Genomic DNA, 24,256 nt, shown 5'->3' on the forward strand with positions numbered 1-24,256 from the left:
GGCTTAGCGTCTGCGCCAGCACTTGGCTGCATGTGACCTTGGGGAGAAAGCTTTATTGCTTTGGTTCTGAGTCTCAACCACTGGGATGTGTATATGTCTCGTACTTACGTAATAGGCAGCAGGCTCTGGAACCCGGACCCTTAGTCCTGATCCTGATTCTCTCACCTGCCAGCTCTTTGACCTTGGTAAGCCGTACACACTTTTTGCACTTGTTTTCCTTGTGTGTGGGATGACAAAATGAGAGTCCCCATAGAGGATTTTGATGTTCATTAAAGTTTGGCTCTATTGTTTATGTGCTTGATTTCATACACAAATTAAAAAAAAAAAAAATTTAAGCAAGCTCCACGCCGGATGTGGGGCTTGAACTCACAGCCCTGAGATCAAGAGTCACATGCTCCACCTATGGAGCCAGCCGGGCGCCCCTGTTCTTAACACTGTTTGTCCAGCACGGTGCCAGTTTGTTATAAATATATCTATTTTTATCCATTTTAAGAAGCCTATTCCTATCAAATTTTTCTGTCACTATAGTTTAAAGTCAGGCTCAGGTTATTGCAATGAAAGTCTCCCAATCCCATGAAGGGGGGGGTATTAATGTTCCCACTTTGTAGTTGGGAAAACTGAGACTCAAAGAACCTGAGTACCTCCCCGGATAGTGAGGGAGAGCTCACATCCTCTCCTGCTCCTGGATGTCCGTATTTGCTTTCATTGCCTCCCCTGCCCTCTCACCCAATGAATGCATTCAGTGTGGGCTGGGGGGGGGGTGATGTTTGTGAAGTTGGGGGTTTGTAGGTCTGGCTTTTGTATACAGCCTTAAAGCAGTGAGGCCTGGTGTTTCCTCGCTGGCTTATGGGGCCAGGTGTAAAGTGCAGCCTCTGAGGCATGTCAGTGGGCGGCAGATGGGTTTTTGTGGCCAGGTGTGTGAGGTATGGTCAGTCTGGTTCCTGCGGGAAACTAGCTTTTCTCCCTCTGCTTCCCAGTGCCATCTCCTCTGAGCCTCCTGCCCCCCGACAGCGCCCTGCGCTCGGCCTGCCTTCTGCTGGAGCCCAGCCTGCCGCCCTCTGTTTCCTGCCTTTGGCAGGCTGAGGAGGAGGTGGCTGGCTGTGTCGCGCCAAGTGCTCGTGAAAAATGCCTCATTATGGGATTAATTACTGGCCGCTGGGCTCTGTGGCATTTACAGGACCCTGTAAGTGTTGGGACTTCTCACCTCCAACCAGACTCCTTCCTCCAAACCAGCTGGAGTTAGTTCTGCTGACTTTTTGGCTAGCCCTTCGAGCCTCGTGTTGGAGAAGGAATGGACAGGGGGCCTCTGAGGGTGAGACCGAGGATCTGGCAGCGACCCTCCCCGCCACCTAATAGCCATGGGCACTGGAGCCCCGGTTCTTCAAAGTGAGACCACTTCCAGGCTGCAAAGCCCCTTATGTGCAGACGGTTGCAGTATCACACCGGTGTACTCGAGAGGCTGGGAAAGGTTGGCCCTCTACCCCTTTAAAACCACAGGCTCTAATTATCCTTAGGTTGAAATAGTGGAGGCCACTCTCCCTCCCCCCTTTCTGGCTTTCAGACAAGAATCTGAAGAATGTGATACTGAGTGTGGACCTGAGCAAAGATCAGGGGCAGGATTCTGAGCTCTTCCGGGGGCTTTACCAGGCAGCCTTTGTGCTCCTGGACCTGGGACATTCCGAATTGGCTGTGGTTGGAAGTCTCTGACAGGCGCTTTAAATTCCAGGCTCTTCAGTGGGTACTGAAGGGGACAGCTGGGAGGGGTTGGTGGAGGTGGGGGAGTCAGGTTAAAAAGGTGTTTGCTAGGGAAACAGCGGCCGCCCCAGGGGCTGGGTACCAGCCAGGAGGACTGCTGCTACCGTGGGTGACTGGGCAGGTGGCTGTGGGTCACCTCAGACTCCTTCCCCTTCCTGATGATTTCTCTCAGGGCAAACCTCTGGGGCTCGCTTCCTCAGCACCTGCTGAGCCGGCTGGGAGGCGGAGCTCCAGGGCACACACACACCAACCGCACTAGTGTGTGCTGCACTAGTGTGTGCCCTGGAGCCAGTCCTTTAGATGCTCTGGGCTTCAGTTTCCTCTTCGGCGGGAACTACTGCCCATGGTCGCTATCTGGTCAGAAGAAGCAAGTGCTGGCAGTTACTTGTCAGTGATGCCCATTTTACAGATGAAGGAAGGGAGGTTCGCGGTGTTCAAATGACGTCCCCAGACATTCCTTCAGCCTGTGAGTAGAGACTGCGGTGATCAGCCTCAGGTGGCCAGACTCCATGAGTGTCACCTTCTGCCCCGATCCCACATCCCTGGGCTACACACTCACAGGTCTGTGTGCATGCCCATGTCTGCGTGTGTCCAGGTTTGTGTGTGTGCCACGTGCCTGTGGTGTGGGTTCGTTCCCAGTCCCACAGTCCCCGTCCCAGTCGGGGCAGGGGCTGCTGCTCTTCCCTTCTTCTTCTTCTTTTTTTTTTTTTTTAAAGATTTTATTTATTTATTTGACAGAGATGACAAATAGGCAGAGAGGCAGACAGAGGGAGAAAGAGAGCCCGATGTGGGGCTCGATCCTAGGATCCTGGAATCATGACCCGAGCTGAAGGCAGAGGCTCAACCCGCTGAACCACCCAGGCACCCCGCTCTTCCCTTCTTGAGCGCAGCTCAGCCTTGACCCCTTTGGAAGCCAACCCACGGCCGTGGCTGGGGCAAAGGAGCAGTTCTTGGTGGGTGGTAAAATAAGCAGCCGCCAGGTTCTTGGTGAAGGACGTGGTGAGGTCATCCCTACAGCCAGGCTTCCTGCTCAAGGACAGCTGGGTGGGCCCGCCTTGCAGACACGGGGGGCTACCACAGCCTTCTCTAGGAATTCATTAGTCTTCTCCAGGAATTGACTTTCTGTCACGTGGGAGATAGGTGTGTTTTTATCTTAAATCTGTAACTAGTATTTGGGTGATTTTCCCCAGGGAGGCCAAAGGCCCTGGGGTGCTGCTTGTCGCCCCTGGTTTCTCTGGAGAGCTTGGCTCCGTCCTCCAGGCAGCCTGTGTGCCCGGGGGTGGTACCTGCTAGCCCGCTTGAGAATCGTCTTGAGCAATGAAGATGTAGGGAGGAGAGGCTGTTTGCTGATCATTTAGGAGGTCTTGGTTGTGCAGTCCAGGATGATCCCAAGCAGCTCAGGGGAAATGGCCGCCTGCCCCCTTCATCCCAAGTCCCACACTTGCCACAGCAACTCTCACTGTTGGCTTGTCTGACTGCAGAGTTTGCCTTTTGCCCACTCCGACCCCTTTTGTGAAATTCTGATTACCCCTCTGAAGGGTAATGAAGAAAGAAATTCCTCTCAAGTCTTTGTTCATGTTGCCTTGCTGGAGAAGGAGGCCACTCTGGTGTCCTTTTGTCTTTGAAATTGTAACTGGGGGGCTTCTGGAAGGCCACGGAGTGCACGGAAGCATCTCGATGAGTTCCGTGAGGTGGTGTGCGGAGGGTTCATTGCCTCCCATCGATTCTCAAAGGGGTCCCTATTGGATGAAAGTGTTCACCACCACTGTTCCAGAGAGAACTTTGGGTTTCCTGCTTCTAGAGCGTGTGTGTGTACACGTGTGTGTGTTAACAGATGGCATCAGCAGGCTGTTAGCAGGCATGAAGGTCTGTTCATTACAGGGTTAGGTTATCCCTCCCCAGGGATATAAGTACTTGGAGAGCAGCCTCTCTGAGCTTATCCCTGTAGGATAGTGATCTTCCTTGCATTAAGCTGTTAATATCATGTCATTTCTGGGCGTCTCTTGAGTTTAGGGCTGGGGCTTGGAGGGGTGATGTTCTGATTGTAGCAGATCAGATCTGCTGGGATTCTGCATACCGACAGAGCGCTGTCCTTGGCTCCGGGTCCTCAAAGGACATTTCCTAAATGCCCATATCCATGCCGTTTGCTCCACCTCTCCGAGCCTCTGAGTATGTATTTGAAGGGGCTGGTGGGGAAGAGGAATAGGGCAGGACCACAGGCAGCACACTGGGCTTTGCTGAGGTTGTTGGGATCTGGTGATGGAGCAGGGGTCCTTGAATACAGCCAGTGCATGGCAGGTGACTGCTGTCCTACCTGCTGGAGGTTTGACCCCCCAAGAGCCTTGCTTTGGCTTTGGGATAGAGCTACTTCTTTTTAAATTTATTTGACAGAGATCACAAGTAGGCAGAGAGACAGGCAGAGAGAGGAAGGGAAGCAAGCTCCCCGCTGAGCAGGGAGCCTGATGGCGGGGCTCCATCCCAGGACCCCGAGATCATGACCCGAGCGGAAGGCAGAAGCTTAACCCACTGAGCCACCCAGGCGCCCCTCGAGCTGCTTCTTGACCTGACTTGTGGTCTTGGGTGACTCACTGGACCATTCCGAGCCTCATGTGCCCGGTGACAGCCGAGTCAGATTGGTATTTTTTCAGACCATCAGCTGAAACCTCATTGGTGGGTCATGAAGTTACTTTCACAGGTGGCAGCCAGTGTTTTTAGGCACCGAACAAAGTAGATTCCAGTGGAAAATACCAAGGTGAGTGGCCAGTATATATCATTTTGTGGAGCTTTCGTTTGACCTGTTTGTGGGTGTATGGGGGATTAAAAGCCCTTAAATTTAAAAAAAATTTCTTTTTTTTTGCTGTGGGTTGAAATTAAAAAACAACAAACAAACAAACAAAAAAACTGTTGGCGCTCCAGAATGAGATGCTCAGGGGGCCTCTTTCAACCCCAACTTTGTGTGGTTCCCGCCTACAGGTCTGAGCCGAACCCAGTCTCCTCCTCCACTCCAGCTGAGCCTGTAAATGGAGTCCTTTGCAAGATCAAACTCTTTAAACTTCTTTACAAAATTCTGGGAAATGAGCTGCATTCCTGGGGTGGAATAAATCATGTCGAGTTAGGCTAGGCAGGATGTGACTTCAAACCCCCCCGAAGTGGGCTGTGTGAGGGCAGTGCGAGTGACTGACTGACTCATTATGAGCTCAGCCACGACACAGACTTCTTGAGAGAAGAGGCAAAGATTGTTGGGGGGACGGGGGCTGGGCCTGTAGGCCCGGGGCGCCACCAAGCACCGCTCCTCCGCTCGCCTATTGTGATCCTCACAATAGTTCTGTGAGAGGAGCAGTGCTCTGACCACATTGCAGAGCTGGAACTGTCAGCTAGACCTGGGGGGGCGGGGAGGGCTGCACCCCCACAGGCTCTCCAGTACTCACAGCTGTCCTGGGGGGGAGCTGGTAGCACCTCCCTTTTATAAAGCGAGAAATTAAGGCCCAGGGGGCCCAGGCAGCCAGGTTGAATTTGTTCTGTTAACTGATAGGTCTGGGGTGTTCTAGGGCCTGTCTGGCTGCCTCCTGAATCGGATTCCTTCTAAGACGCCTTCTGGGAAGGTCATGAATAAGTTATCACTGTTTTGGAAGGGCTGTCTCCTTTCAGTGATGAAGCTCATTATCGGAGTTGACTTAAATGACTGCCTGATCGATTCAGGAAGATTGACCCCCGGCCAGTCCAGTTGTGTGTCTCTTAGAAACAAATGAACATCAGGTATAGCTGGAAGGGGCACTGGTGACAAGGAAGAGGACACTGACATGGTCCTGGCGGCCACCTCTTCTGAGCCTCTCCTTCCTTTGCCTGCTCGGAGTGGGGCGAGGGTGGAGGACGACAGATCACAGCAGAATCACTTCTGTTCGGGCGATCAGGTGCAGGATTATTGGTCTTCGAGCCAGGCACTCTGCGAATGGCTGGCAGAGAGTCTGGTGTTTGACCTCTGGACTTCCGACCTTTAGGGAGGCTGGAACCTTCCCCGGGTTATTCAGTGCCTGGGACCCATCCAGGCCTTAGAGTTTTCAGCCCCGCAGGGATAGGGTTGGGATGGCTGTTGGTGGTAGTGGCTATACTCCTCAGAGCTTGTTATAGGGGTGTGTGTGTGTGTGTGTGTGTGTGTGTTGTATTATTTAAACATCACTCGGAGTAACCAGCTGGTGTTGGCCCGGATCTGGGCGCAGGGGTCTTCAGAAATTGCCCCTAGTTTCTCATGTGGGGTTGCATTTCCCTGCCATCCCAATGTGGACTCAGAAAACCCAGTGCCCTGCACTTTCCCACTGAGACGGCGGCCGTATAATTAGATCTTCTCAGTATGGTTATTTTTCTGCGTTGGGTTTCAGCAAACTATGCTCACATGCTTGAGGAGAGAAAAACCGTCCTATCAGCAGAACCAGAGGGAAGGAGTAATTCTGCTGCAGGCGACTGAAGGGTTCAAGTTGCCCCTCATGTACGCATGCCCCGTCTCTGATAAGTCCTAGTGATGATGCCTTCAGTGGGAGGGCAGGGTCTGCAGGTCCAGTGCACACGCATTTCCTAACGGGGAGGCGGCCAAGCGGCTGTGTCAACCTTGTTACACCTGGGGGCGGGTCTGGGGCTCAGAGTCCTGGCTGTGTGGGGGGGCACACCGCCTCCTATCTGGAGCCTTGGGCTTCTCTTTGCAGTTCCCTCAGTGTGGTGGCTGAGTGCTCATCACTGAGAAGGTGAGCCCATGTGTGATCTCACTACGTAGATGCTGAACCAGTTATATGCAGAGTCAGGGCTCCGGTGTTGGATGACTTACTGCAGATCCAGCTGGGGGCCTCGCCCCCCGCCTCTAACCCCCGAGTGAAAACTGTGCTCCCCGCCCCCCAGCACTGGACAGGAGGTTTTGGGAGACTTACCTTTAGAATTGGTTGTTCTCTTGGACAGCACAGCTCCAGAAGACACAATGAGAGACACTGATGGGGGACCCTCTCTGTGGACCCTGGGCTCAGTCAGCTCCTGCCTACAGGGTCTTGGGGGGTGGAGGGGACAGTCCCTGCCTTCAGGGAGTCTGATGGCTGATGGGAAGACAGGGAGAGGAAGCAGTGGTTCTGGTACAAGGCAGATTATGCTGGAATCGGTCTGGGGAGGGGAGGAAGCTAGATGAAGATCTACTGGGATATTAGGACGGGCTGCCCAGATGATGGGGAGAGTTGGCTGAGGAGCAGAGGCTCTTTCCTGCGGAGCTGGGTCTAGAATGGAGAGTGGCGGGAGGCAGGAGAGGTGGGGCTGGAAGCACAGTTGGGACGCGTTGGGTGCAGGAGTTGCTGGGTTTTAAAGGCCATGATGGGGGCGCCTGGGTGCTCAGTGGGTTAAGGCCTCTGCCCTGGGCTCAGCATTGGGCTCTCTGCTCAGCACGGATCCTGCTTCCTCCTCTCTCTCTCTGCCTGCTTCTCTGCTTGCTTGTGATCTCTCTGTCAAATAAATAAATAAATAAACTCTTAAAAAAAAAAAAGGCCATGAGAGTCTTTCTCTCCAGGCAGGATGGACACGCTCCGTGGCAGAACTTGAATGGAACGAGGGGCTGGCTTCAAGCTCTGCTTTCTGCCCTGATTGGTTGACTGAGTCATTGGTTAAGAATGGATCTTGTGGCCCAGCAGACAGGGATGGTATCTTCGAGGAGGAGACCCATTCAGGCATTCAGTCTGGGTGACGTATGGTGCCTGAGCCCTACTCTGGAAATGCCGGGTCACTTCTTACTTGGGAGGAAATGGCTGCAGTGTGCATTGACTCCTGCTTCTCTCTGAGCTGGGCTGTGTGCGCTGGTAGATCCAGGGCTGCCGCCAGGTGCCTTCCCTTGTCCCTTTCTGTTCAACCACTTTCTCCCTGGTCCTGTCCTGGGACTCTGCCCTCTCTTAGATTGCAAGCTGGTTCCTGGCTCCTCTGGGCTGCTTTGCAGCTGCTCACTTCTCCTATCCACTCCGAGGCAGAGGTCAGAGAGGGTGATCTCTTTAAAATTCAGATCCGATGATGTCACCCACCCCCACCCCCAGGTGGCTTCCCCTTCTCCCTCCACTAAAATCCACATTCTTCAGCATGGTTGATAAGATCCTGGGGGAATCGCTGCGCTCGTCCCCTCCAGTCTCCAGCCTCCAGCCTCCAGCCTCTCCTCTGCTAGGGCTACTCCCCCCTCCCTGCCTCGCCCACCTTCCGTTCTTACCCACGGAGGAGGAGGGAATCTGTGCACAAGGTTCTGGTGTCTTATTGTTTTTAATTAATTTATCTTAGGGAGAGAAAGAGTGAGTGCATGTGCGTATGGGGACGGGGAGGGGCAGAGGGAGAGAGACTCCTGAGCGGGACACGGGGCTCCATCCCAGGACCCTGCTGTCATGACCTGAGCCGAAACCAAGAGTCAGCTGCTCAACTGACCGAGCCACCAGGCGCCCCTCTGGTGTCCTCTTTGATGGTCTGGTTTTCATGGGTGTAGAGCAAAGGCAGAGTGACCCCAGGCCCTGCCTTCTGTAGTCAGGCACACGTGAGCCCTTCTCAGTGTTCCCCAGGCCGGGAGGAGTCCTCGGCAGCCTCTCCATGTGGCCTCTGTGGAAGGAAGGGCAGAGAGTGTGGGTTCTGGGGCTCTGGTGCTAAATTCCTCTCTGGGCTGTCTCTGGTCTGCTGTTCTTATCTGCTGAACATCAACACCGGCTTGGGTTGGAATACTGCTAACGGCCACAAGTCCTAGCTTCTTCTGTAAGCAAACAGCATTCCTGAGGTGGGAGGGAAGGGGGCCCATCCTCCAGTCCTCAGCGGCTTCTGCCTCCTGGGCTCTGGACCTGGGAGGACCCTCCCCCCCAACCCCGCCCCACCTCTGCATCCTATGAGAATGAGTGCCTTAGGGTGAGCTGCTTCTGTAAGTTTGGCCCTGGGTGGAGGGACAGAGTACCGGCCCCCCCCCCCCCCCAAAGATGCTTGTTCTACTAGGTTCTGTGGCCCATTATCTTGTTGGAGCCTGAGAGCCTGACTCAAATCGGGCTCTTCTGCCTAAGGCCTCGTGCACACCCCGCCAGGCCAGCACTGAGGAAGCGTTTTCCTGCAGGCTGGCCTGGAGTGCTTTGCCTGATTAGACAGACTTGAGCAGGCTTCCTTGTCTGCAGGCTCCTTGGAGCATTTCCTGTGCGGGAGGGCCACAGGGAGGCAGGTGTCCAACCTCCTGTGGCTGTGAAACCCTCTTCCTTCGTGGTGAATTACTGGCGTACTGTGCCGTGGTGTTAGCTGGGGACCCGTGTATCCTGGAGAAAGAGTCACCAAACTCCTGGAAACTTTCCATGGGCCTTCGGTGTCCTTCTAGAGAAGGATTAGGGTTAATTAGGAGGATGAGACCTAGAAGTTCTTACTCGGTATCCAAGTCTTCCCTGGCTGTTTGAGTTACAGCTCCTCTGACACAGATTTTCCCCTCACAGTGAAGCTGGGAAGGTGCGGTGTGAACAGCTTCAAGGTTACCGGAATTGAGTGGGGGAGTCTGTGGGACTCCAAGTTTACACCCATTCCATTCGAGTACAGTGCATTACAGACTTCCCTTGGGATTTGCAGAATTGGTGCGCTGCATTGCAGTGGTTTTTCTCAAGTTCCTTCTGTCTGTTCGGAGTTGGTCCAAAGATGGATGTCTGCTGTGCTTGCTAGATGTGGCCCGAGGGCTCCGGGAGAGGCAGGGAAGGCTGCCCCTGAAGTCTTCGCACGGCTCCCGACCAGGGCAGAGGCCACACCACACCAGCCAAGGGCCTCTCTGGTGTGTCTGGTGGTAGATGGTGGGTGCCTCCCTGTGATTAGTCAGGAGGGGTTAGAAGGTTCCAGAAAACAGAAATGGTTTTATTTAACCTTACGGAAAGCTTCTTGGGAACCAATAAATTATCTTCACTCCTGTTTCTCTCTGTGAATTGAAAGTCACCCCCACCCCCCACCAGTACTTTCTTTCCACCCTTGTTTTGGGGCTATAAGAACTAGCCCATAAACGACTTGGGCTTTGTCACAGTCGAGTGGCTGTGAGTGGCTGGGAGATGGCAGGCTGGGAGTCTTGCGCTTGCTGCCAGCTTGGGTCTCAGGGAGATTTTCCAGCTTCTTCGAAAGCTTCCCCATTACTCCTTTCTTCTCTTTGCGGTGTTCCTCATACATTCATTCAGGTAAGTTTAACTGAGCACCTGTTGGGGTCAGGCATTGTGCTGGACTTTCAAAATCAAGGACATGAATGAGACCTGTCTCCCATGCTCAGATGAAACTGCAGATAACGACAGTTCAGCTGTTGGATTACTCACGGGAAGTCCCTTTGTAGCTATGGAGGAGGACGTTGGGGTTGAAATTTGAGAGAGGGCTCCTGGTGTTGAGGATGAGGCCTCAGCAGAGGCAGTTGTGAGCTGGGCTTGGTTATGAGGAGGGGCCGGAGCACGGAGATTGAGGGGTGGGCTCAGAAGGGCCCACTCACCATGAAAATATGGTTAGTTTTACTGGAGAAGATGTGGAGCCATCGAACTGTTTGGAACTGGTGAGTAATTGTCAGTACGGTAGGGTGTAGGACGTACAGAAACAGAGCTGCTGAGCCATCCTGAAGGCAGCGGGGGGTACGGATTGGAAGGAGGTGGATGACTCGGGGGAAGGCCAGGAAGGGGCGGCTGTGCAGGTAGAGAGGAGGGCCGCAGTCCTGCAGCAGGGCGCTGGCCTGAGGGCTTGACAGAGGGCTCTGCTGATCCACTAGAAGGAGTTTATGGTCTCAGGTGACCAGATGGATGGGGTCTTGGTGGAGAGGCGGAAGAGAGTCCGGGTTTGGGGGAGTTCAGGTGAGATGGTGCTTGTGGACTCTCTGGGTGGAGACATGGACTGAGTGTTAGGCACTCAGATATATTAGAGGGGGTTTGCAAGAGATTTCTGGGTCGAATACATTTATCTGGGTGTCCTCCTGGGGACCAGTCTTGATGTATCAGAACCTTTCAGTGAATGGCATTTGGAATTCCCAGGATATGGGGTAAGCCAGCACAGCCAGAGGAGCACCCCCCCCGGGCCCCCCTGCCCCCCTGCCCCCCAGCATGACTGCTGCCTGCCTTCCATGAAGGACTTGGACCTCTTCCAGCAGGCGAACTAGGTTGTGACTCAGCAGCTGAGGAGCTGCGTCAGGGGTCCTGGAGATTCATGCCCTGCCTGGGGAAGCACAGGAGTCTCCTTTGCCAGATATTTGGGAATCTCTACAGTCCATTCCAGTAGTGGGTTCAGGTCAGGTCCCTTAAAAGAACAGTGCATTATAGGGACAAGCACTCCTTGGAGCCATCCATAGTGGGTGGGTTCTGGGAATCACTTTTCACTGGGCCACTTCTGTTTCTAGAAGTGTGTACTTCGGACTCGGGAGAGCGTTTACTGAGCTGAAGTCTGGCTTCTTTGCAAGGTTTACTCCTGCAGCTCACCCCTCCAGTCTGTGCTCCTCAAACTGGGGGTCATTTTGCTCCCCCAGTCCCCATCTTGGGCAGTGTCTGAAGACATTTTCATTGTCTCTCCTGGGGACAAAGTGCACTCTCGTCTAGTGGGTGGAGGTCAGAGATGCTGCTAGATCCTGCAGTACACAGGACAGCACCCCCTCCCCCAAAGAATTCCAGCCCCAGGTGTTTGCAGTGCTGAGGCGGGGGAGCCCTGCTTTAACCCATCACGTCACTGTGTAGTTCTGAAGAACCACCCCCCCTTCTCCCTTGGCCTGGTGCCACCTCTTCCCCTCCCCCACCAGTCCTGGTCCCATCTTCTAGGACTCCGTTGACATCCCGTCCCTTCCGTGAACCCCCTGCTGCTTTGAGTTTTCCCTCACCTTACGCCTTCCTCTCTGTTCCTGCGATGAGTGCCTGACTCATTCGTCTTTCTTCATTGAGTCTTGTGTTGGCGCTGACTGTTTATGTGGCCTTCCCCTCTACAGTGAAGGTTCCACTAGTATAAACTCCTTAGGTCCTTTGTACCTTTGTCACCATATTTTTGCACGTGGACCTTCAGTATGTAGTAGTTCATTGAATAAGTAAATTTCAGGCATTCGACAATTTCTGGGTAACTTCAGCAGCCGCCTTCATAGGCCCTTCCTTAACGATGGAACTCAGGCGCCTTGCTAGTTTTGCTAACTCAGAAGCAATGGCTGCAGGAAGAAAGGAGAAGGGACGTGTTCCCTTGTGCTCTCCGGGTGGGGGTGGGGATAAAAAAACCAAGCAAGGAGCCTGCTGGCAGACAGGGGTGGTGAAGCTGGAATGGGGCTGCCAGTGTCTGCGCTGAGGTCACGGGGTCTCTGAGCTGAGGTCACGGGGTCTCTGAACTGGATCCTTGGCTCGGAGAACAGAGGTGGCTCACCCAAGGTCAGACAGACCCCTGGCCCTTCTCTCAGTGCCAGCAGTCTAAGGTGGGAGTTTGAGGGCCCTGGTACAAAGCAGCACCAGGAGGGGGCGGGTATTTGCAGCTTCCTGTTAGCATGAGTAGTGTCTGTGTCCCTGGTTTGCTGAATGAACCAGGGCGTCTGGGTTTGTTTTCTCCCCAGAGAGCTCCCGGGGTTGTTGGGGGGAGGCAGCTGAGGCAGAACCCCGGCCGGTGTGAGTTTGAACCTGGGCTTTGTGACCTGTGTGGGCCTCCTTGCCCTCACCTTTGGGGATGGAGAAAGGCCCTCAGACTGGATAGCTTTGAGATGAGATGGGAGGAACTGCAGCTCCAGGCCCAGAACTTGGCCATGGAAGCCTTTACGTAGACCCTTGTTGTCTAGGAATGGACAGGCTCACAGTGTTTGGACCAATGATTTGTCCCAGTCGAATAAATTCTGTCTTTAAGGGGCTAGCTGTTTCTTTTCCAAACAAGCACACAAGTCAGTAAAAAGAGAACCAAGTGAAGGGTGAGAAGCTGGGAGGGAGCGGGGTTGGGGGGGGGTCTTTGGGAAAACAGGAAGGAGTAAAAGGTCCAGATGGATGTTTGGGGAGAGAGGGAAAGGGAGAAGGCAGGCAATCAAGGAATTACATTTTGGGTAGAAAGCAGAGGTTTTTGGTCAACCTATTTTCTTTCAGTTTCATCATTTCCTGAGAGTCCTAATTTAGCCTCTGGTCGTGTCCTCTCGATTATGGCCTAAAAAGGCAACTACTTGGGTTTCTTGGAGTTGGGCTGGCACCCGCAGGAAGCTGGTGTGGAAAGGGCCGGCCTCCACCGGATCTGCTCTCCAGTGGGGAAAGCTGCCTTCTTTTTCCTTAACTCCTTGCTGGCCTGTGAACCCTGCAGAGTGCCACAATTTTCTGAGGTCCCCTAATCCAGACCCCCGAGCTTTTTCCCACAGTTTTCCTAGTGCTAGTGTGGCTGCTGCCCCCGCATGGGTGTGCTATTCCCGTGGCTGTGCATACCAGTCAACCCTTTTGGAAAGCATTTTGGTAATACTTCTCAAGGCTATAAAAATGTTCCTTTGTTTCAGTAATTAAACTTCTGGGAATTTATCTCAAGGTGGCCCACCATATAAGGAAAAAACCTAATGAGTGTTTTTTTTTTTTTAAGCCCCTCCCCCGCCCCATCACTTTGGAATATTATACAGCCATTAAAAGTGTTTCCCAAGAAAACCTTGAAGTCAGGAGTCCTGAATTTGAGTCCTTGCTTCTCTAGGTGTGTAACCGAGTGGGATCACTCCCTCTCCTCTTAGAGCCTCTGCAACTTGGGCTGGAAAGTGAAGTTTTGGATAAAAATGGTCAGGCAAACTGTGGCCCTGTGGGGGTTTTTAGTCACAATGAATAGGAAAAATCCACAATGTGAAACCCCATGCTCTGCCTATGATCATGAAATCTCTCCAGTGTTTCTGTGAATAAGGATTAGGAGGACCGGAGGAAAAGAGAAAACTGACTTTAGGGGGAGGGTCTTAGGAATTTATGGGGATATTTTTCTTTCCTTTTGAAAACTTTATTTATTTGAGAGAGAGAGAGAGAGCACATATAAGCAGGGGGAGAGACAGAGGAAGAAGCAGGCTCCCCAGTGCAGGGCTCTATCCCAGGACCCCTGGGATCATGATCTGAACTGAAGGCAGATGCTGAACTGACTGAGCCACCTAGGTGCCTCTCATTTTGAAAACTTTTATATTATGTGTGATTTAAAAGAAATTTATTTTATTTAAATTCAATGAATTAATATACAGTGTGTGATTAGTTTCAGAGGTAGAGATTCATCAGTTACATGAAACCCCCCACCCCCATCACATCATATGACCTCCTAAATGCCCATCCCCCCCAGCTACCCCATTCCCCCACCACCTTCTGCTCCAGCAACCCTCAGTTTGTTCTCTAGGGTGAAGAGTCTTTTATGGTTTGCCTCCCTCTCTGATTTCATCTTATTTTTGTACAAAGTGTCAGAGAGGCCATTAAGTATGGTCCTAGGACAGGGAGGGGAGAAGGAGCTGCTGCCTCCCTAGCGTCCCTTCTCTGATGCCCCCTTTCATTTCTGACACCTCAGGCTGGTGATAGCTTTCTCTGTCTGCACCCATCGAGGTCACTGCTCACGTCTGCATCACTGGAAGCTGTACTAGGCACACATGCATCCATAGCCGCTGGGGCCCGGGGCCTGCCCCCCAACTCAGGTGGACACCGGAGCTCAGCCACAGTCACTGCATGTGAATGTACCCATCTGTGCTGGCGGGAGGGCTTTAATACACGCCCTTGTTTATGGTGACCCCATAAACCCCACCCCCGTGTCCAGCCCATGTATATTGATCTTGGCGCTGCTGCTAACCCACGTCATTCCTGTGAGCTGCTGACACCAGATATCTCTGTCCTTGGCCTGGCCGAACGGGGCTCAGCCGGGCGTAATGAAAAGTTCTGCTCAGAGAGGGGCATGGAGGCCTTGGGCCAACCCTGCATGGGAGCCTTGGCACCCCTCGAGACAGAGGGGTGCAGCCCTCAGTGTTGGCCCAGCTTTGGGGGGACATAGTAAGACTCCCCTGTCTTACAGGAAGTGTAGACTCCAGGTCTCATGAGGGGTAGACCGGCCTGAAAGGAGGGCAGGGCGAGGGGCTGGGGACGTTGGCCCCTGGCAGCAAGCAGCCGCTGTGTGCATGGCCTTCCAGTGCATACCTGCTGATGGCATTCCAGGGGCGACCGATGGCCCAGGACTTGCAGCCCAGAGGGAGCTCATGTGCTGCCAAGCTGCCAGGCCGCCAGACGGCTGCTTTGTGTGGGTCCCGCCAGGGCTGGTGTTGCTGGGATGAAGTGAGTCTGATGAGGCCAGAAGTCCTTGCGTGGACGGCAGCAGGCCAGGGAGTGAGAATGTTAAAATTTTGACTGCGCTCTGATAGCACCCAGTGTGTTGGATGCTGTGGAATGTGTTCCCCCACACTCCCTGTGTCCCACTCAACGTATGGGCAGTCTGACCTGGCTCTGAGGCCAGCCTGACTTGTTCTGTGGGTCCCCAGCCCAAGTTTGCCAGGGAGAGCCCTGACTGGGTGGGGGGGAGGGCGGCGGCGGCGGCGATCTAGGTTAGAGCCCTGCACCCTGACTGGACTGGGCGGCTCTGGGCAAGTAACTTGCCTTCTCTGAGCCTACTTCCTCATTTATAAATTGGGGATAATAAATGATCTTTTGTAGGGTGATTGATGTTTCAGTGAGGTTAATGTTAGGCTACCTAATGACTGTTCCCTTTTTTTCTGCTTGGAGGGATCTCATAAAGGGCATGGAATATCTTTGGGTGTTATTCATTGGGCTGGAATAGTGGAACTTTTTTTTTTTTTTTAAGATTTTTATTTATTTGAGAGAGAGAGAGCACACGTCAGGTGGGGGAGAGGGAAAGAGAGAAGCAGACTCCTGGCTGAGCAGGGGCTGGATCCCAGGATCCTGGAATCATGACCTGAGCCCAAGGCAGACGGCTAACTGACTGAGCCACCCAGGCGCCCCTGGAGTAGTAGAATTCATAACCAGCAGTGGACTCAAGATTTGGGGGGACGGGGTTCGAGTGAATCCCTTGCGGCATGTTGATGGGAGATTGTCTTATCCGTTTTGGGTTTGAAGTTTGCAGAAAGGTTTAGAACAGTAGCCTGTGAAGCCGTCTGCTCTTGTGATCCTTCCAAGTCCTCAAGCAGAGCAGTGGCATGGGGATGGGGCGACTGGTTTCGGGAGCCTGGGTCCTAGGACTGAGGAGGCTGCCTGGCTAGATAGTGGTCAGTTGGATGGCAGAGAGGGAGAGGGTGGCTGGGGTGTCCTCTGGCAGAGAGAAGCCTTCCATTTGCTTGAATGCCTGGTGGGCATTCGGAGATCCCAGTCCCTACAAACAGAAGGTGAGGCCAGGCCGTCCCTTCCTGCCTCTCGGACTGCTGTGTTCGGACTGCTGTTTTCTCTCAGGGCCGGGGGCGGGGGGTAGTCTTTGCAGGTGGATAAATGCCCCTGGTCCCCCAAGAGGGGCTGCTAGGGTTTGCTTGGCTGGGACTATAAACAAAGCCACCAGCTGAGGTTGCTGGGGAGGCTGCCAGGCTCTGTTCCATGGACTTGCCTTCCCTCCTGTGGGGGGTGGGGAGGCGAGTGAGCAGATTTCCTGGAAAACAACCCCTTTCCTGGAACGTGTCCAGGGGAGCCCCTTAGTCTTGATCTGGAAAGCATTTAATGAGCCCAGATAAGATAGGCCTGGGCAGCCCAGGCTTCTTTTGTTCTGTCCCTCCCAAACCTTCAGCCTCCTTAGCATCCAAGTCCCTGTTGGAGTCTAGATGTGTGAAAGCCCGTGTGACTCTGGATTTGGATCTGGGGTCCTCCTGGCCTCCCAGGCCTGGAGATGGAGGCCTTGACCTCAGAAAAGAGAGGCCTTCCTGTGTTGCTTCTGGGCTGCTTCTCAGGGGGCTGTGGGCTGGCTTTGTCTCAGACCATGGTTTCGAAGTCCTGTGATCTGTTTACCTAAACCAGCTGTCCTCCCGGTGGGTCCCAGCCTCTGCCTTTGTGCAGGAATAAGCACTGTGGCTATCCTGTGTGAAGGCCATGGGACTAGGAGTCCCGAGTACCCCCTGGGTGACTCTGCACAAGCCCTTGAACCTCCAGGGAGTTCCTGTTTCCTTGTCAGTAACATGGGATGTGTAGCATAGTTCTTACTGACCACACAGAGTTATGATGAGGGTCTTTTTTAAGATTCCATTTCTATATTTGAGAGAGAGAGAGGTAGCAAGAGAGGGCGTGAGCAGGGAGGAGAGGGAGGAGGAGAAGGGAGGAGGGGAAGAAGGCAGGGAGCACCACCCGCGGCTTCATACTAGGACCCTGGGATTGTGGCCTGAGCCAAAGGCAGCTGCTTAACTTACCGAGCCACCCGGGCACCCCATGAGAATCTTTTGAGATAACGAAGTGCGTGTGCAACCATTTCATAAACCATTGAACCACACAGGTTTAAGGGATTATTTAATCCTCTTTATTTTGCAAATGAGTTTTGAAAAAAGGAGACGCATGGTGCTTCCGTTCTGGACATGGGTTTGCAGGCTGCCTTTCACATTAGTGGTCCAGAAGGGAAGCGCTCCTAACTGTTCTGACATTTCCTGGAGCCTGACTTCTTTTCTTCTTGCCTTATTTCTTTGGCCTGTGTTAACCGAGATGGAATTAGCATCTCTTGGCAACATACTAGTGTGTTGGTGTTTTATTTCTTTTTCCCCTCTTGGTTGACTCCGTGAAATAAAAAGTTTTTTAAACTGGCAACTTCCGCTGTGCATGGTTGTTTTTCTTTGCCTTTTGGGGCGGTGGGGGGGGCGGGTAGGTAATTAGAAACTAGCTTTTGTTGGAAGTCCTCTTAAATTGTGTAGTGTCTTAACTGTCTCAGCTCATGTAGCAGAGTGACTGTGGTTACGTCTGACTCATCATTCGGTGTCACGGTAGTTTTGTAGATCAGTTTGATTGTGGATGGGTCTTAGAATCTACCTTCCTGTGAACTTCTTAACAAAATATGTGATGACAACTTGTTGTCTTTTGTATCAGTCGTGTACATCTTCTTCCCAAAAATGAAGAGCGGGAAGACACTGGCAGCCCTGCCACCGGGTTTTAGAAGTTTTGCTCTGTCTACTCCAGCGTTGCCCTGTTTGCAGAGATCAGACGGGGTCAGCAGGCCTTGTGTGGCTGAGGTCGTGGTATCTAACTTCTCCCCTTTGATTCTCCCGCAGGTCCTGGCTGTGAGTCGCCATGGCGCAGCAAGCCGCTGATAAGTATCTCTACGTGGACAAAAACTTCATTAATAACCCGCTGGCCCAGGCTGACTGGGCTGCCAAGAAGCTGGTATGGGTGCCTTCCGACAAGAGCGGCTTCGAGCCCGCCAGCCTCAAGGAGGAGGTGGGGGAGGAGGCCATCGTGGAGCTGGTGGAGAATGGGAAAAAGGTCAAGGTGAACAAGGATGACATCCAGAAGATGAACCCGCCCAAGTTCTCCAAGGTGGAGGACATGGCAGAGCTCACGTGCCTCAACGAAGCCTCTGTGTTGCACAACCTCAAGGAGCGCTACTACTCGGGGCTCATCTATGTAAGTGGGGTCCGGGGCCGGAGGTGGGGGGCCTGGCTCTGTCCCATCCCCCTCACCTGCTTGGGTGCTCTTGCTTCGGGAGAGGAGGGGCTCGAAGAAAGCAGGGGTAACATCCTCAAACTAGGCATGGGAGTGTCCTCACGGAATGTTCTGGTTTTTCTCTGCATAGCCAAAACACACCAGGAAGCCTGTTTCAGATCTGCACGGAGGGTGAATATCACGGTGTGCGCCCTCCCACGGGCCTGGGTCCTAGTCTTGGTGGAGATTGGAAGGCTGGTTCTTTCTAAAGCAAGGGAATGCCACGTCCTGGTTTCCCACCTCGTTCGTCCTGTACCACCTGGTCCCCTTCCTCCTCCCCATGGCCCCATCTCTTTTTTAGACTCTGTCCTCTTGTTCTTGTTAGAGGCCTGTTGGTATGCCTTGCTTCCCCGGGCAGGATGCTTTGAGCAGAGATGAACGTGGAGAGCGAGGCTTGAACCATCCATTCTGGTGCTGTGCCAGGCTTAGTGGCCCAGAAGGGCCCAGAGCGTGCCAAGGAGAGGGAGCAGCCCTTTCTCTGTCCCCTGGGCATTGGGGCCACCTGCGCAGAAAGACTGCTCATCCCTGTTTTAGGAAATGTCCGGAGAGGGACGTTTTTCCATCTCCTGTGTAACAGGCTCCACAGTCTTAGGGTCCTAGGGTCACAGAGTTCTTTCTGATTTCTTATTTCTTCTCTTCAGCTCCAGGGTATTTAGTCTAGTTTCGGTCTCAGGTAGGAAAGAAATATCTGGCTCTTGTTATTCCTAAAATAGCTCTTTGTTTAAAGATGCTGTTATATATTCACCTTGGCCTTCTTGGTCTGAATACAATGGTTCTCAAGATTTGTTTGAATGGGAGGAAGAAAACATCTTGAGAGCCTTACAGCCCTCTCAGTGGGAGGGCCAAGCCTTGGACCCTGGGGCTGGCCCATGATCACACATGTAATAAAAGGACGGGCTGGGCTCATCCTGGCCCAGGGACGCTGAGGGGCCCCCAAAGAGTCAGCCATTTTATTTTCTATACAACCTCAGGCTGACGTCAGCACACATGTCCATTGGGCCCTTCTCCACCATACTGGACCGGTATCCCTGAGTCCCCTGCGATGTGCCAGAGTCCTCTGTGGGGCCGCGGGCCATCCTGGATTGCCCAGAGCTGTTCACCGGGCCAGACTGCGTGCCAGCACTGCGTTCCCTTGCTGGTTGCTAAATTGGCGCAGGATCACGAGGTTCTTGTTTTCTGCCATCGGTGACCTCCCTTTGGGGATGAGCCTGATCAGTCCGGACCGTACACAGTGAGGCCGTACACAGAGAGGGCTTCCTGCAAGAGTCCTCCTTGTGGACCAGCCTAGTCCGGCTTGCTGATACGGCAGGTGAGGAGAGCTGAGGCCCAGAGAGGGGCAGAGCCCAGCGCAGGGTCATACAGCCTTCGACTGGGACTTGGGTTTCTGGACTCTCAGCCCAGGTCTCTCTTTCTTGGTGAGAGCACTGTATGGACAAAATTAAAAGCCTCTGTTTCTAGGGATCTTGATCACTGAAATTCAGCATTTGGTGACATGCAGAAAAACAAGGAGCCTGGAAGGAAGCATTACTTGTCTGTTGGGGCAGCTGGGAGCCAAGGCTGATTGCCTGGGAGTGGGACGCCCCCTGAGGAGGCTCCATAGCTTATTGTACCCACTCTGCTGTGCCCCGGGGCTGGCATGGGCTCTGGTATAGGGCATGGGAGGCGGAGCCTCCAGGACCTGGTTCAGATCTTTCCCCGGCCACGCGGCCTGGCCACAAGGAGCCTCTCTTCCTCCCTGGTGAGAAGCCTGTTGTATGTGCCAGCCCACACCTGCTTCATGGCAGGGCAGGGCTCCACGGCCATGCTTTTCTCAGTGAAGGTAGCTGGTCCTCTGCCTGGCGTTCCCTGGTGTTCCTGTTCAGCTCGTGTAGTTACTAGGGATTTTCTGAGTGTGGCACCCACTGGGCGTCCTATGCTGGCCTATGTCAACTGGCTGCAGACCGTCTCCTGTCCCACAAAGGGAAACGTTACTGAAATGCGTTCAGTGTTAGTGGCTTCATCTTTGCTCTGAAAGCGTGGGTTTCACTGTGGAGGCAGGCAGAACTCTTTGGAAACGTTCATTCCTGTTTCTGTCACCTCCCATGTGCAGTTCCTCCTGCCTCAGCCCAGCCTCCTTCCTAAACATCTTTCCCAGAAGGGAAGTCGATGGTCTCTGCAGTTGCCCTACTGGGGACCCCAGCAGGTGCAGAGCGGCAGGGGGATCAAAGCCGCTGGGCAAGGGCTGCCGCCTCATTCACAGTCCACCTCTCTGCGCACGACGTTCCAAATTGCGACCCGGGAGCCTTTGTGCAGTGTGTTTGCCTGGTGGTGTGGGCGGCGTGGCTAATCTTGAGCCACAGCTGCTCTGTCTGTTTCCCGGGGGGTGAGGCCCTGGGTTAGGGGGCGGCTGGGCACAAAGAGCCTCTGTGGCCCGTGAATGGAGCGGCTCCCTGGCGTGGCCATGGAGGGGCAGAGCCACTCACTCTGTGTCCGCTGGTCCCTGAGCCTCCCTCTGCCAGCAGGCTGCTTCCTCCCACCTGAGCTGCGGGGCTCACACCCTGCTGGTTTGATGGGATTAGTCCAGAGAACTCTGAAGCTCTGCCGAGAGAGGCATCCACAGGACCATCTGCCCACCCAGCTGTCCAAAAGCCTTGTCCCAGGAGCCCCCAGTCCCCTTCTGTTGTCACGGCTAGCTGTTGGCACACATCTGGCTCTGGGGCACGCCCTAAAAGTGTGGCAGTGTGTCCCTGGCTTTCATCAGGCTGATTTCCTAGAGTGTGGGTTTTCTCAAACCCCAGGAACAGAGCTCAATTGTTTCTGAGCTCCTGGGATGACCTCACTGCTCCCTGGCCTTCCACTTCATCCCCGCCCGACAGTCCCACGGAGGGAAAACCAGAAGTCTCCCGCCTTTCTCTCATGTCCCTGTGATACCCGCGCCGCAGGTGGCCAACACCATGTGCAGACCTCTTTGCTTGGAGCTTTCTGGTCCCTTGTGAAAGAGGAGTTGGAGGGAAAACAAATGACTGACTGATTATCCCAGGAAGAAAGAAAATCGAGGGCCCTGAGTCCCCGCCTCCCTACAAAAGAGGCAGCCAGACACACTTGGTCATTTCCAAACTTGGCTGCTCTTCCGCAGGCAGTCCGCTGGAGGTTACTGGGTCCCTCTGAGTTCTGCTTTTAATCTCTTAACTTCTGCTTGGGAAGTCCAAGTGCTGTAGCCCTTGGCCACGGCTGGGAAGGGGCTTTGTGCTCCCGATTGGTCCCCGGGTTCTAGTGGAGCCCACCTTTAGGTTCAGCCACTAGCTCCGTCTTCTGCTGTGGCAGGGCTGGGGGTGGGGCCAGCACAGAGCGCAACTCCCCTTAGGGTGCTGGCTGCTGTTGGATTGAGGGGTGCCACCATGGGCAGTGAGGTAATGTGATGATGAAAACAAAAAGACAAGAGTTCAGAGGACTGGCCCCTGACCGGGATGCTCTGGATTAGGGGTGGCGGGAGACCTAGGGCCTCTCCCAACCCTACCTTTAGCTGCCTTAGGACCTTCAGCTGTCATTAAACAGTCCGGGCTGCAGGTGTGTGTGAATCACGGCCCTGCACGGCTGCTTCTGGGCTTGCGGCACGTTGTCCTCAGAAGAGGGTGCTTGGGTTGCTCTCGAGACTTTAAACACAGCTGTACCTCCCACCTGAACACCTGTCACCTGGGTGGTCTCCGGAGTCCTGCCCAGCTTGTTAGGAGTCTCTCTCTCTCTCTTTTTGGGGGGGGGGAGCTGAGGAGAAAGATCTGGGAAGGGAAAGGTTATTAGAAAAAAAGAGTAGTCACAAATTAATATGAATTTACTTTAAGACACTGAAGACAGATCTGTCTAGATCTCTATTGAGGCTTGAATATCTCTGCAAGAGTCTTTCAAGGTAGACTACTTTGTGGTTCTGCACAGTTTGCATGCTGCAACCAAATCCTTTTCTCTCCGTGCCTCTCACGATGATAGTCACATCTCTTACTGTCCTTGGGTCTGAGTTTTGTAACTGGACTTCTGTCATCTGTGTCCTGCCGTGGATCTTGCCCGAGGCACCTGCTTGTTGGCATGCAAAGCTGGTCATACAGTCGAGGGAGGACCCTCGCTGAAGGAGCAGAGTCGGGGCTGGCGGCCCTCCACCTGCAGGGGAGTCGGGGGCGGGGGGTGTTTTGCGTCAGCCCAACTCTAGGTCCTTGGTGGCAGACTCTTTGCCATGAAGTTTGCATACTGCCGAGAGTCCAGACTTCCTAACCCATTTCTGTCCGCTGCTCTTTTCTTTAGACTTATTCAGGCCTGTTCTGTGTGGTCATCAATCCTTATAAGAACCTGCCCATCTACTCTGAAGAGATCGTGGAAATGTATAAGGGCAAGAAGAGGCATGAAATGCCCCCCCACATCTATGCCATCACAGACACCGCCTATAGGAGTATGATGCAAGGTGAGTGCCTCGGCCTTCCCCTGCCTTCCCTGGCCTTGCGGACACCTTTGCAGGGCCTCAGTCACATTCAGTGCACGGTGATCTAGGGACTTGATCAGCATTGATGGCCCTTTGGTGGCACAGTGCATCTTGGCAGTCTCTGAGTCACTGTGAGAGAGCCAAGGCAAATGGCTATCAAAGGACATGTTTAAATGTTGAGAGAATGTTCTAGAAGGTTTAAAAACAACAACAACAACAACCCACTTCCTAATTATCACAATTTCTCATTCTTGTAGACTGTCTGTGCTAGTCCTCTTACTTCAGGCCCCTTCTTATGCCACATACTCCTATTCCTCGCTTCTCACATCTCTTTTCTTGCTCCTCCCTCATAGTCTGGAAACGTACTTGGGTTTTTCCCATCTTTAAGAAACAGACACTAGGGATGCCTGGGTGGCTCCGTGGATTAAAGTCTCTGCCTTAGCTCAGGTCATGATCCTGGATCCTGGGATCGAGCCCCGCATCGGGCTGTCTGCTCAGCAGGGAGCCTGCTTCCTCCTCTCTCTCTCTCTGCCTCTCCACCTACTTGTGATCTCTGTCTGTCAAATAAATAAATAAAATCTTTAAAAAAAAAAAGAGAGAGAAAGAAACAGACACTAAGTCTCTCCCGGATTCTGTACCCCCTGTGGTTTGTCTTTGCGCCCTCATCACAGTGGAGGTTTGTAGAGGAAGTGTCTGCTCCACAGGCCTCCCTGCCCTTCTCCAGACTGTCTGACAGAGGTTACCCTCCCTTCTGTGTTGCTAAATCCGTGGTACTCACGTGTTCTTATCTTGCCTAACCTATCCCCAGCGTTGGACAATCTTGACCACTCCTTTTGAAAGCCCTTCCTTCCTGTGTGACCCTCTCTCTGGTTCTCTAGATCTCTGCCTACCCCTCTGCCTGGTTCTCTCCTGCCTCTCCCCTGCCCCCGCTCATCGGTGCCTCTCAAGGTCTCTCTGCTGGCTCCAGTGTTCCTCTGGATGACAGACCCATCCACTGGAGTGGTTTGACCGGCACATTCCGGCTGAGAACTGGGCCTGTCGCCAGATTGACAGCCCTTTGGCCCTGGCTGCCATTTCTCCAGCCACCCAGCCACTGGAGCTCAGAGCCTGGCTCGCCCTCCACTGTCCGTTCTCATTCTCCCTCCTTTTTACAAGTCCATCAGCACCGTCTGTAGATTTTATCTCTTTTCATATTTCTGATCTCCTTGCTCCTCTCTTAGCCGGTGGCCCTGTCCTCAGTTAGGGCCTCCACAGCTTGTCGCCTGCACTGTCTCTGTGATCTCCTAACCTTCACTCTCAGTAGAGCCCTCTCTCTACTTTGAGCAGAGGGTCATCTTCCTAGAATGTAAAGCTGATCACCAGCCCCCCCCCCCCCGCTCCAATTTTGAAATCTTAAAAACATCTCGAAAAGTCTCCTCATGACCCCAGAGATAACCCCTGAACCCACCAGCAGCACACAGGTCCCCCTTGTAATTGGCTTCCCGCCTACCCCTGA

General features: G+C 53.5%; 1 protein-coding gene across 1 annotated transcript in view; it reads left to right on the forward strand.

Annotated features, from left to right (window-relative positions):
• Positions 1 to 24,256, forward strand: part of MYH9 (myosin heavy chain 9) — an 88,839-nt gene that overhangs the window by 11,473 nt on the left and 53,110 nt on the right. Inside the window, exons 2-3 of the mRNA XM_045083927.1 lie at positions 17,888 to 18,239; positions 22,587 to 22,743. Of these exons, the coding sequence (XP_044939862.1) occupies positions 17,907 to 18,239; positions 22,587 to 22,743 (490 nt within the window). The 5' untranslated portion in view covers positions 17,888 to 17,906. The remainder of the gene's footprint in view (positions 1 to 17,887; positions 18,240 to 22,586; positions 22,744 to 24,256) is intronic.

Source organism: Mustela putorius, unplaced genomic scaffold, assembly GCF_011764305.1.
Source record: "Mustela putorius furo isolate JIRA1106 unplaced genomic scaffold, ASM1176430v1.1 tig00000738_pilon_pilon_pilon, whole genome shotgun sequence".
Taxonomy (NCBI): Eukaryota; Metazoa; Chordata; class Mammalia; order Carnivora; family Mustelidae; genus Mustela; species Mustela putorius.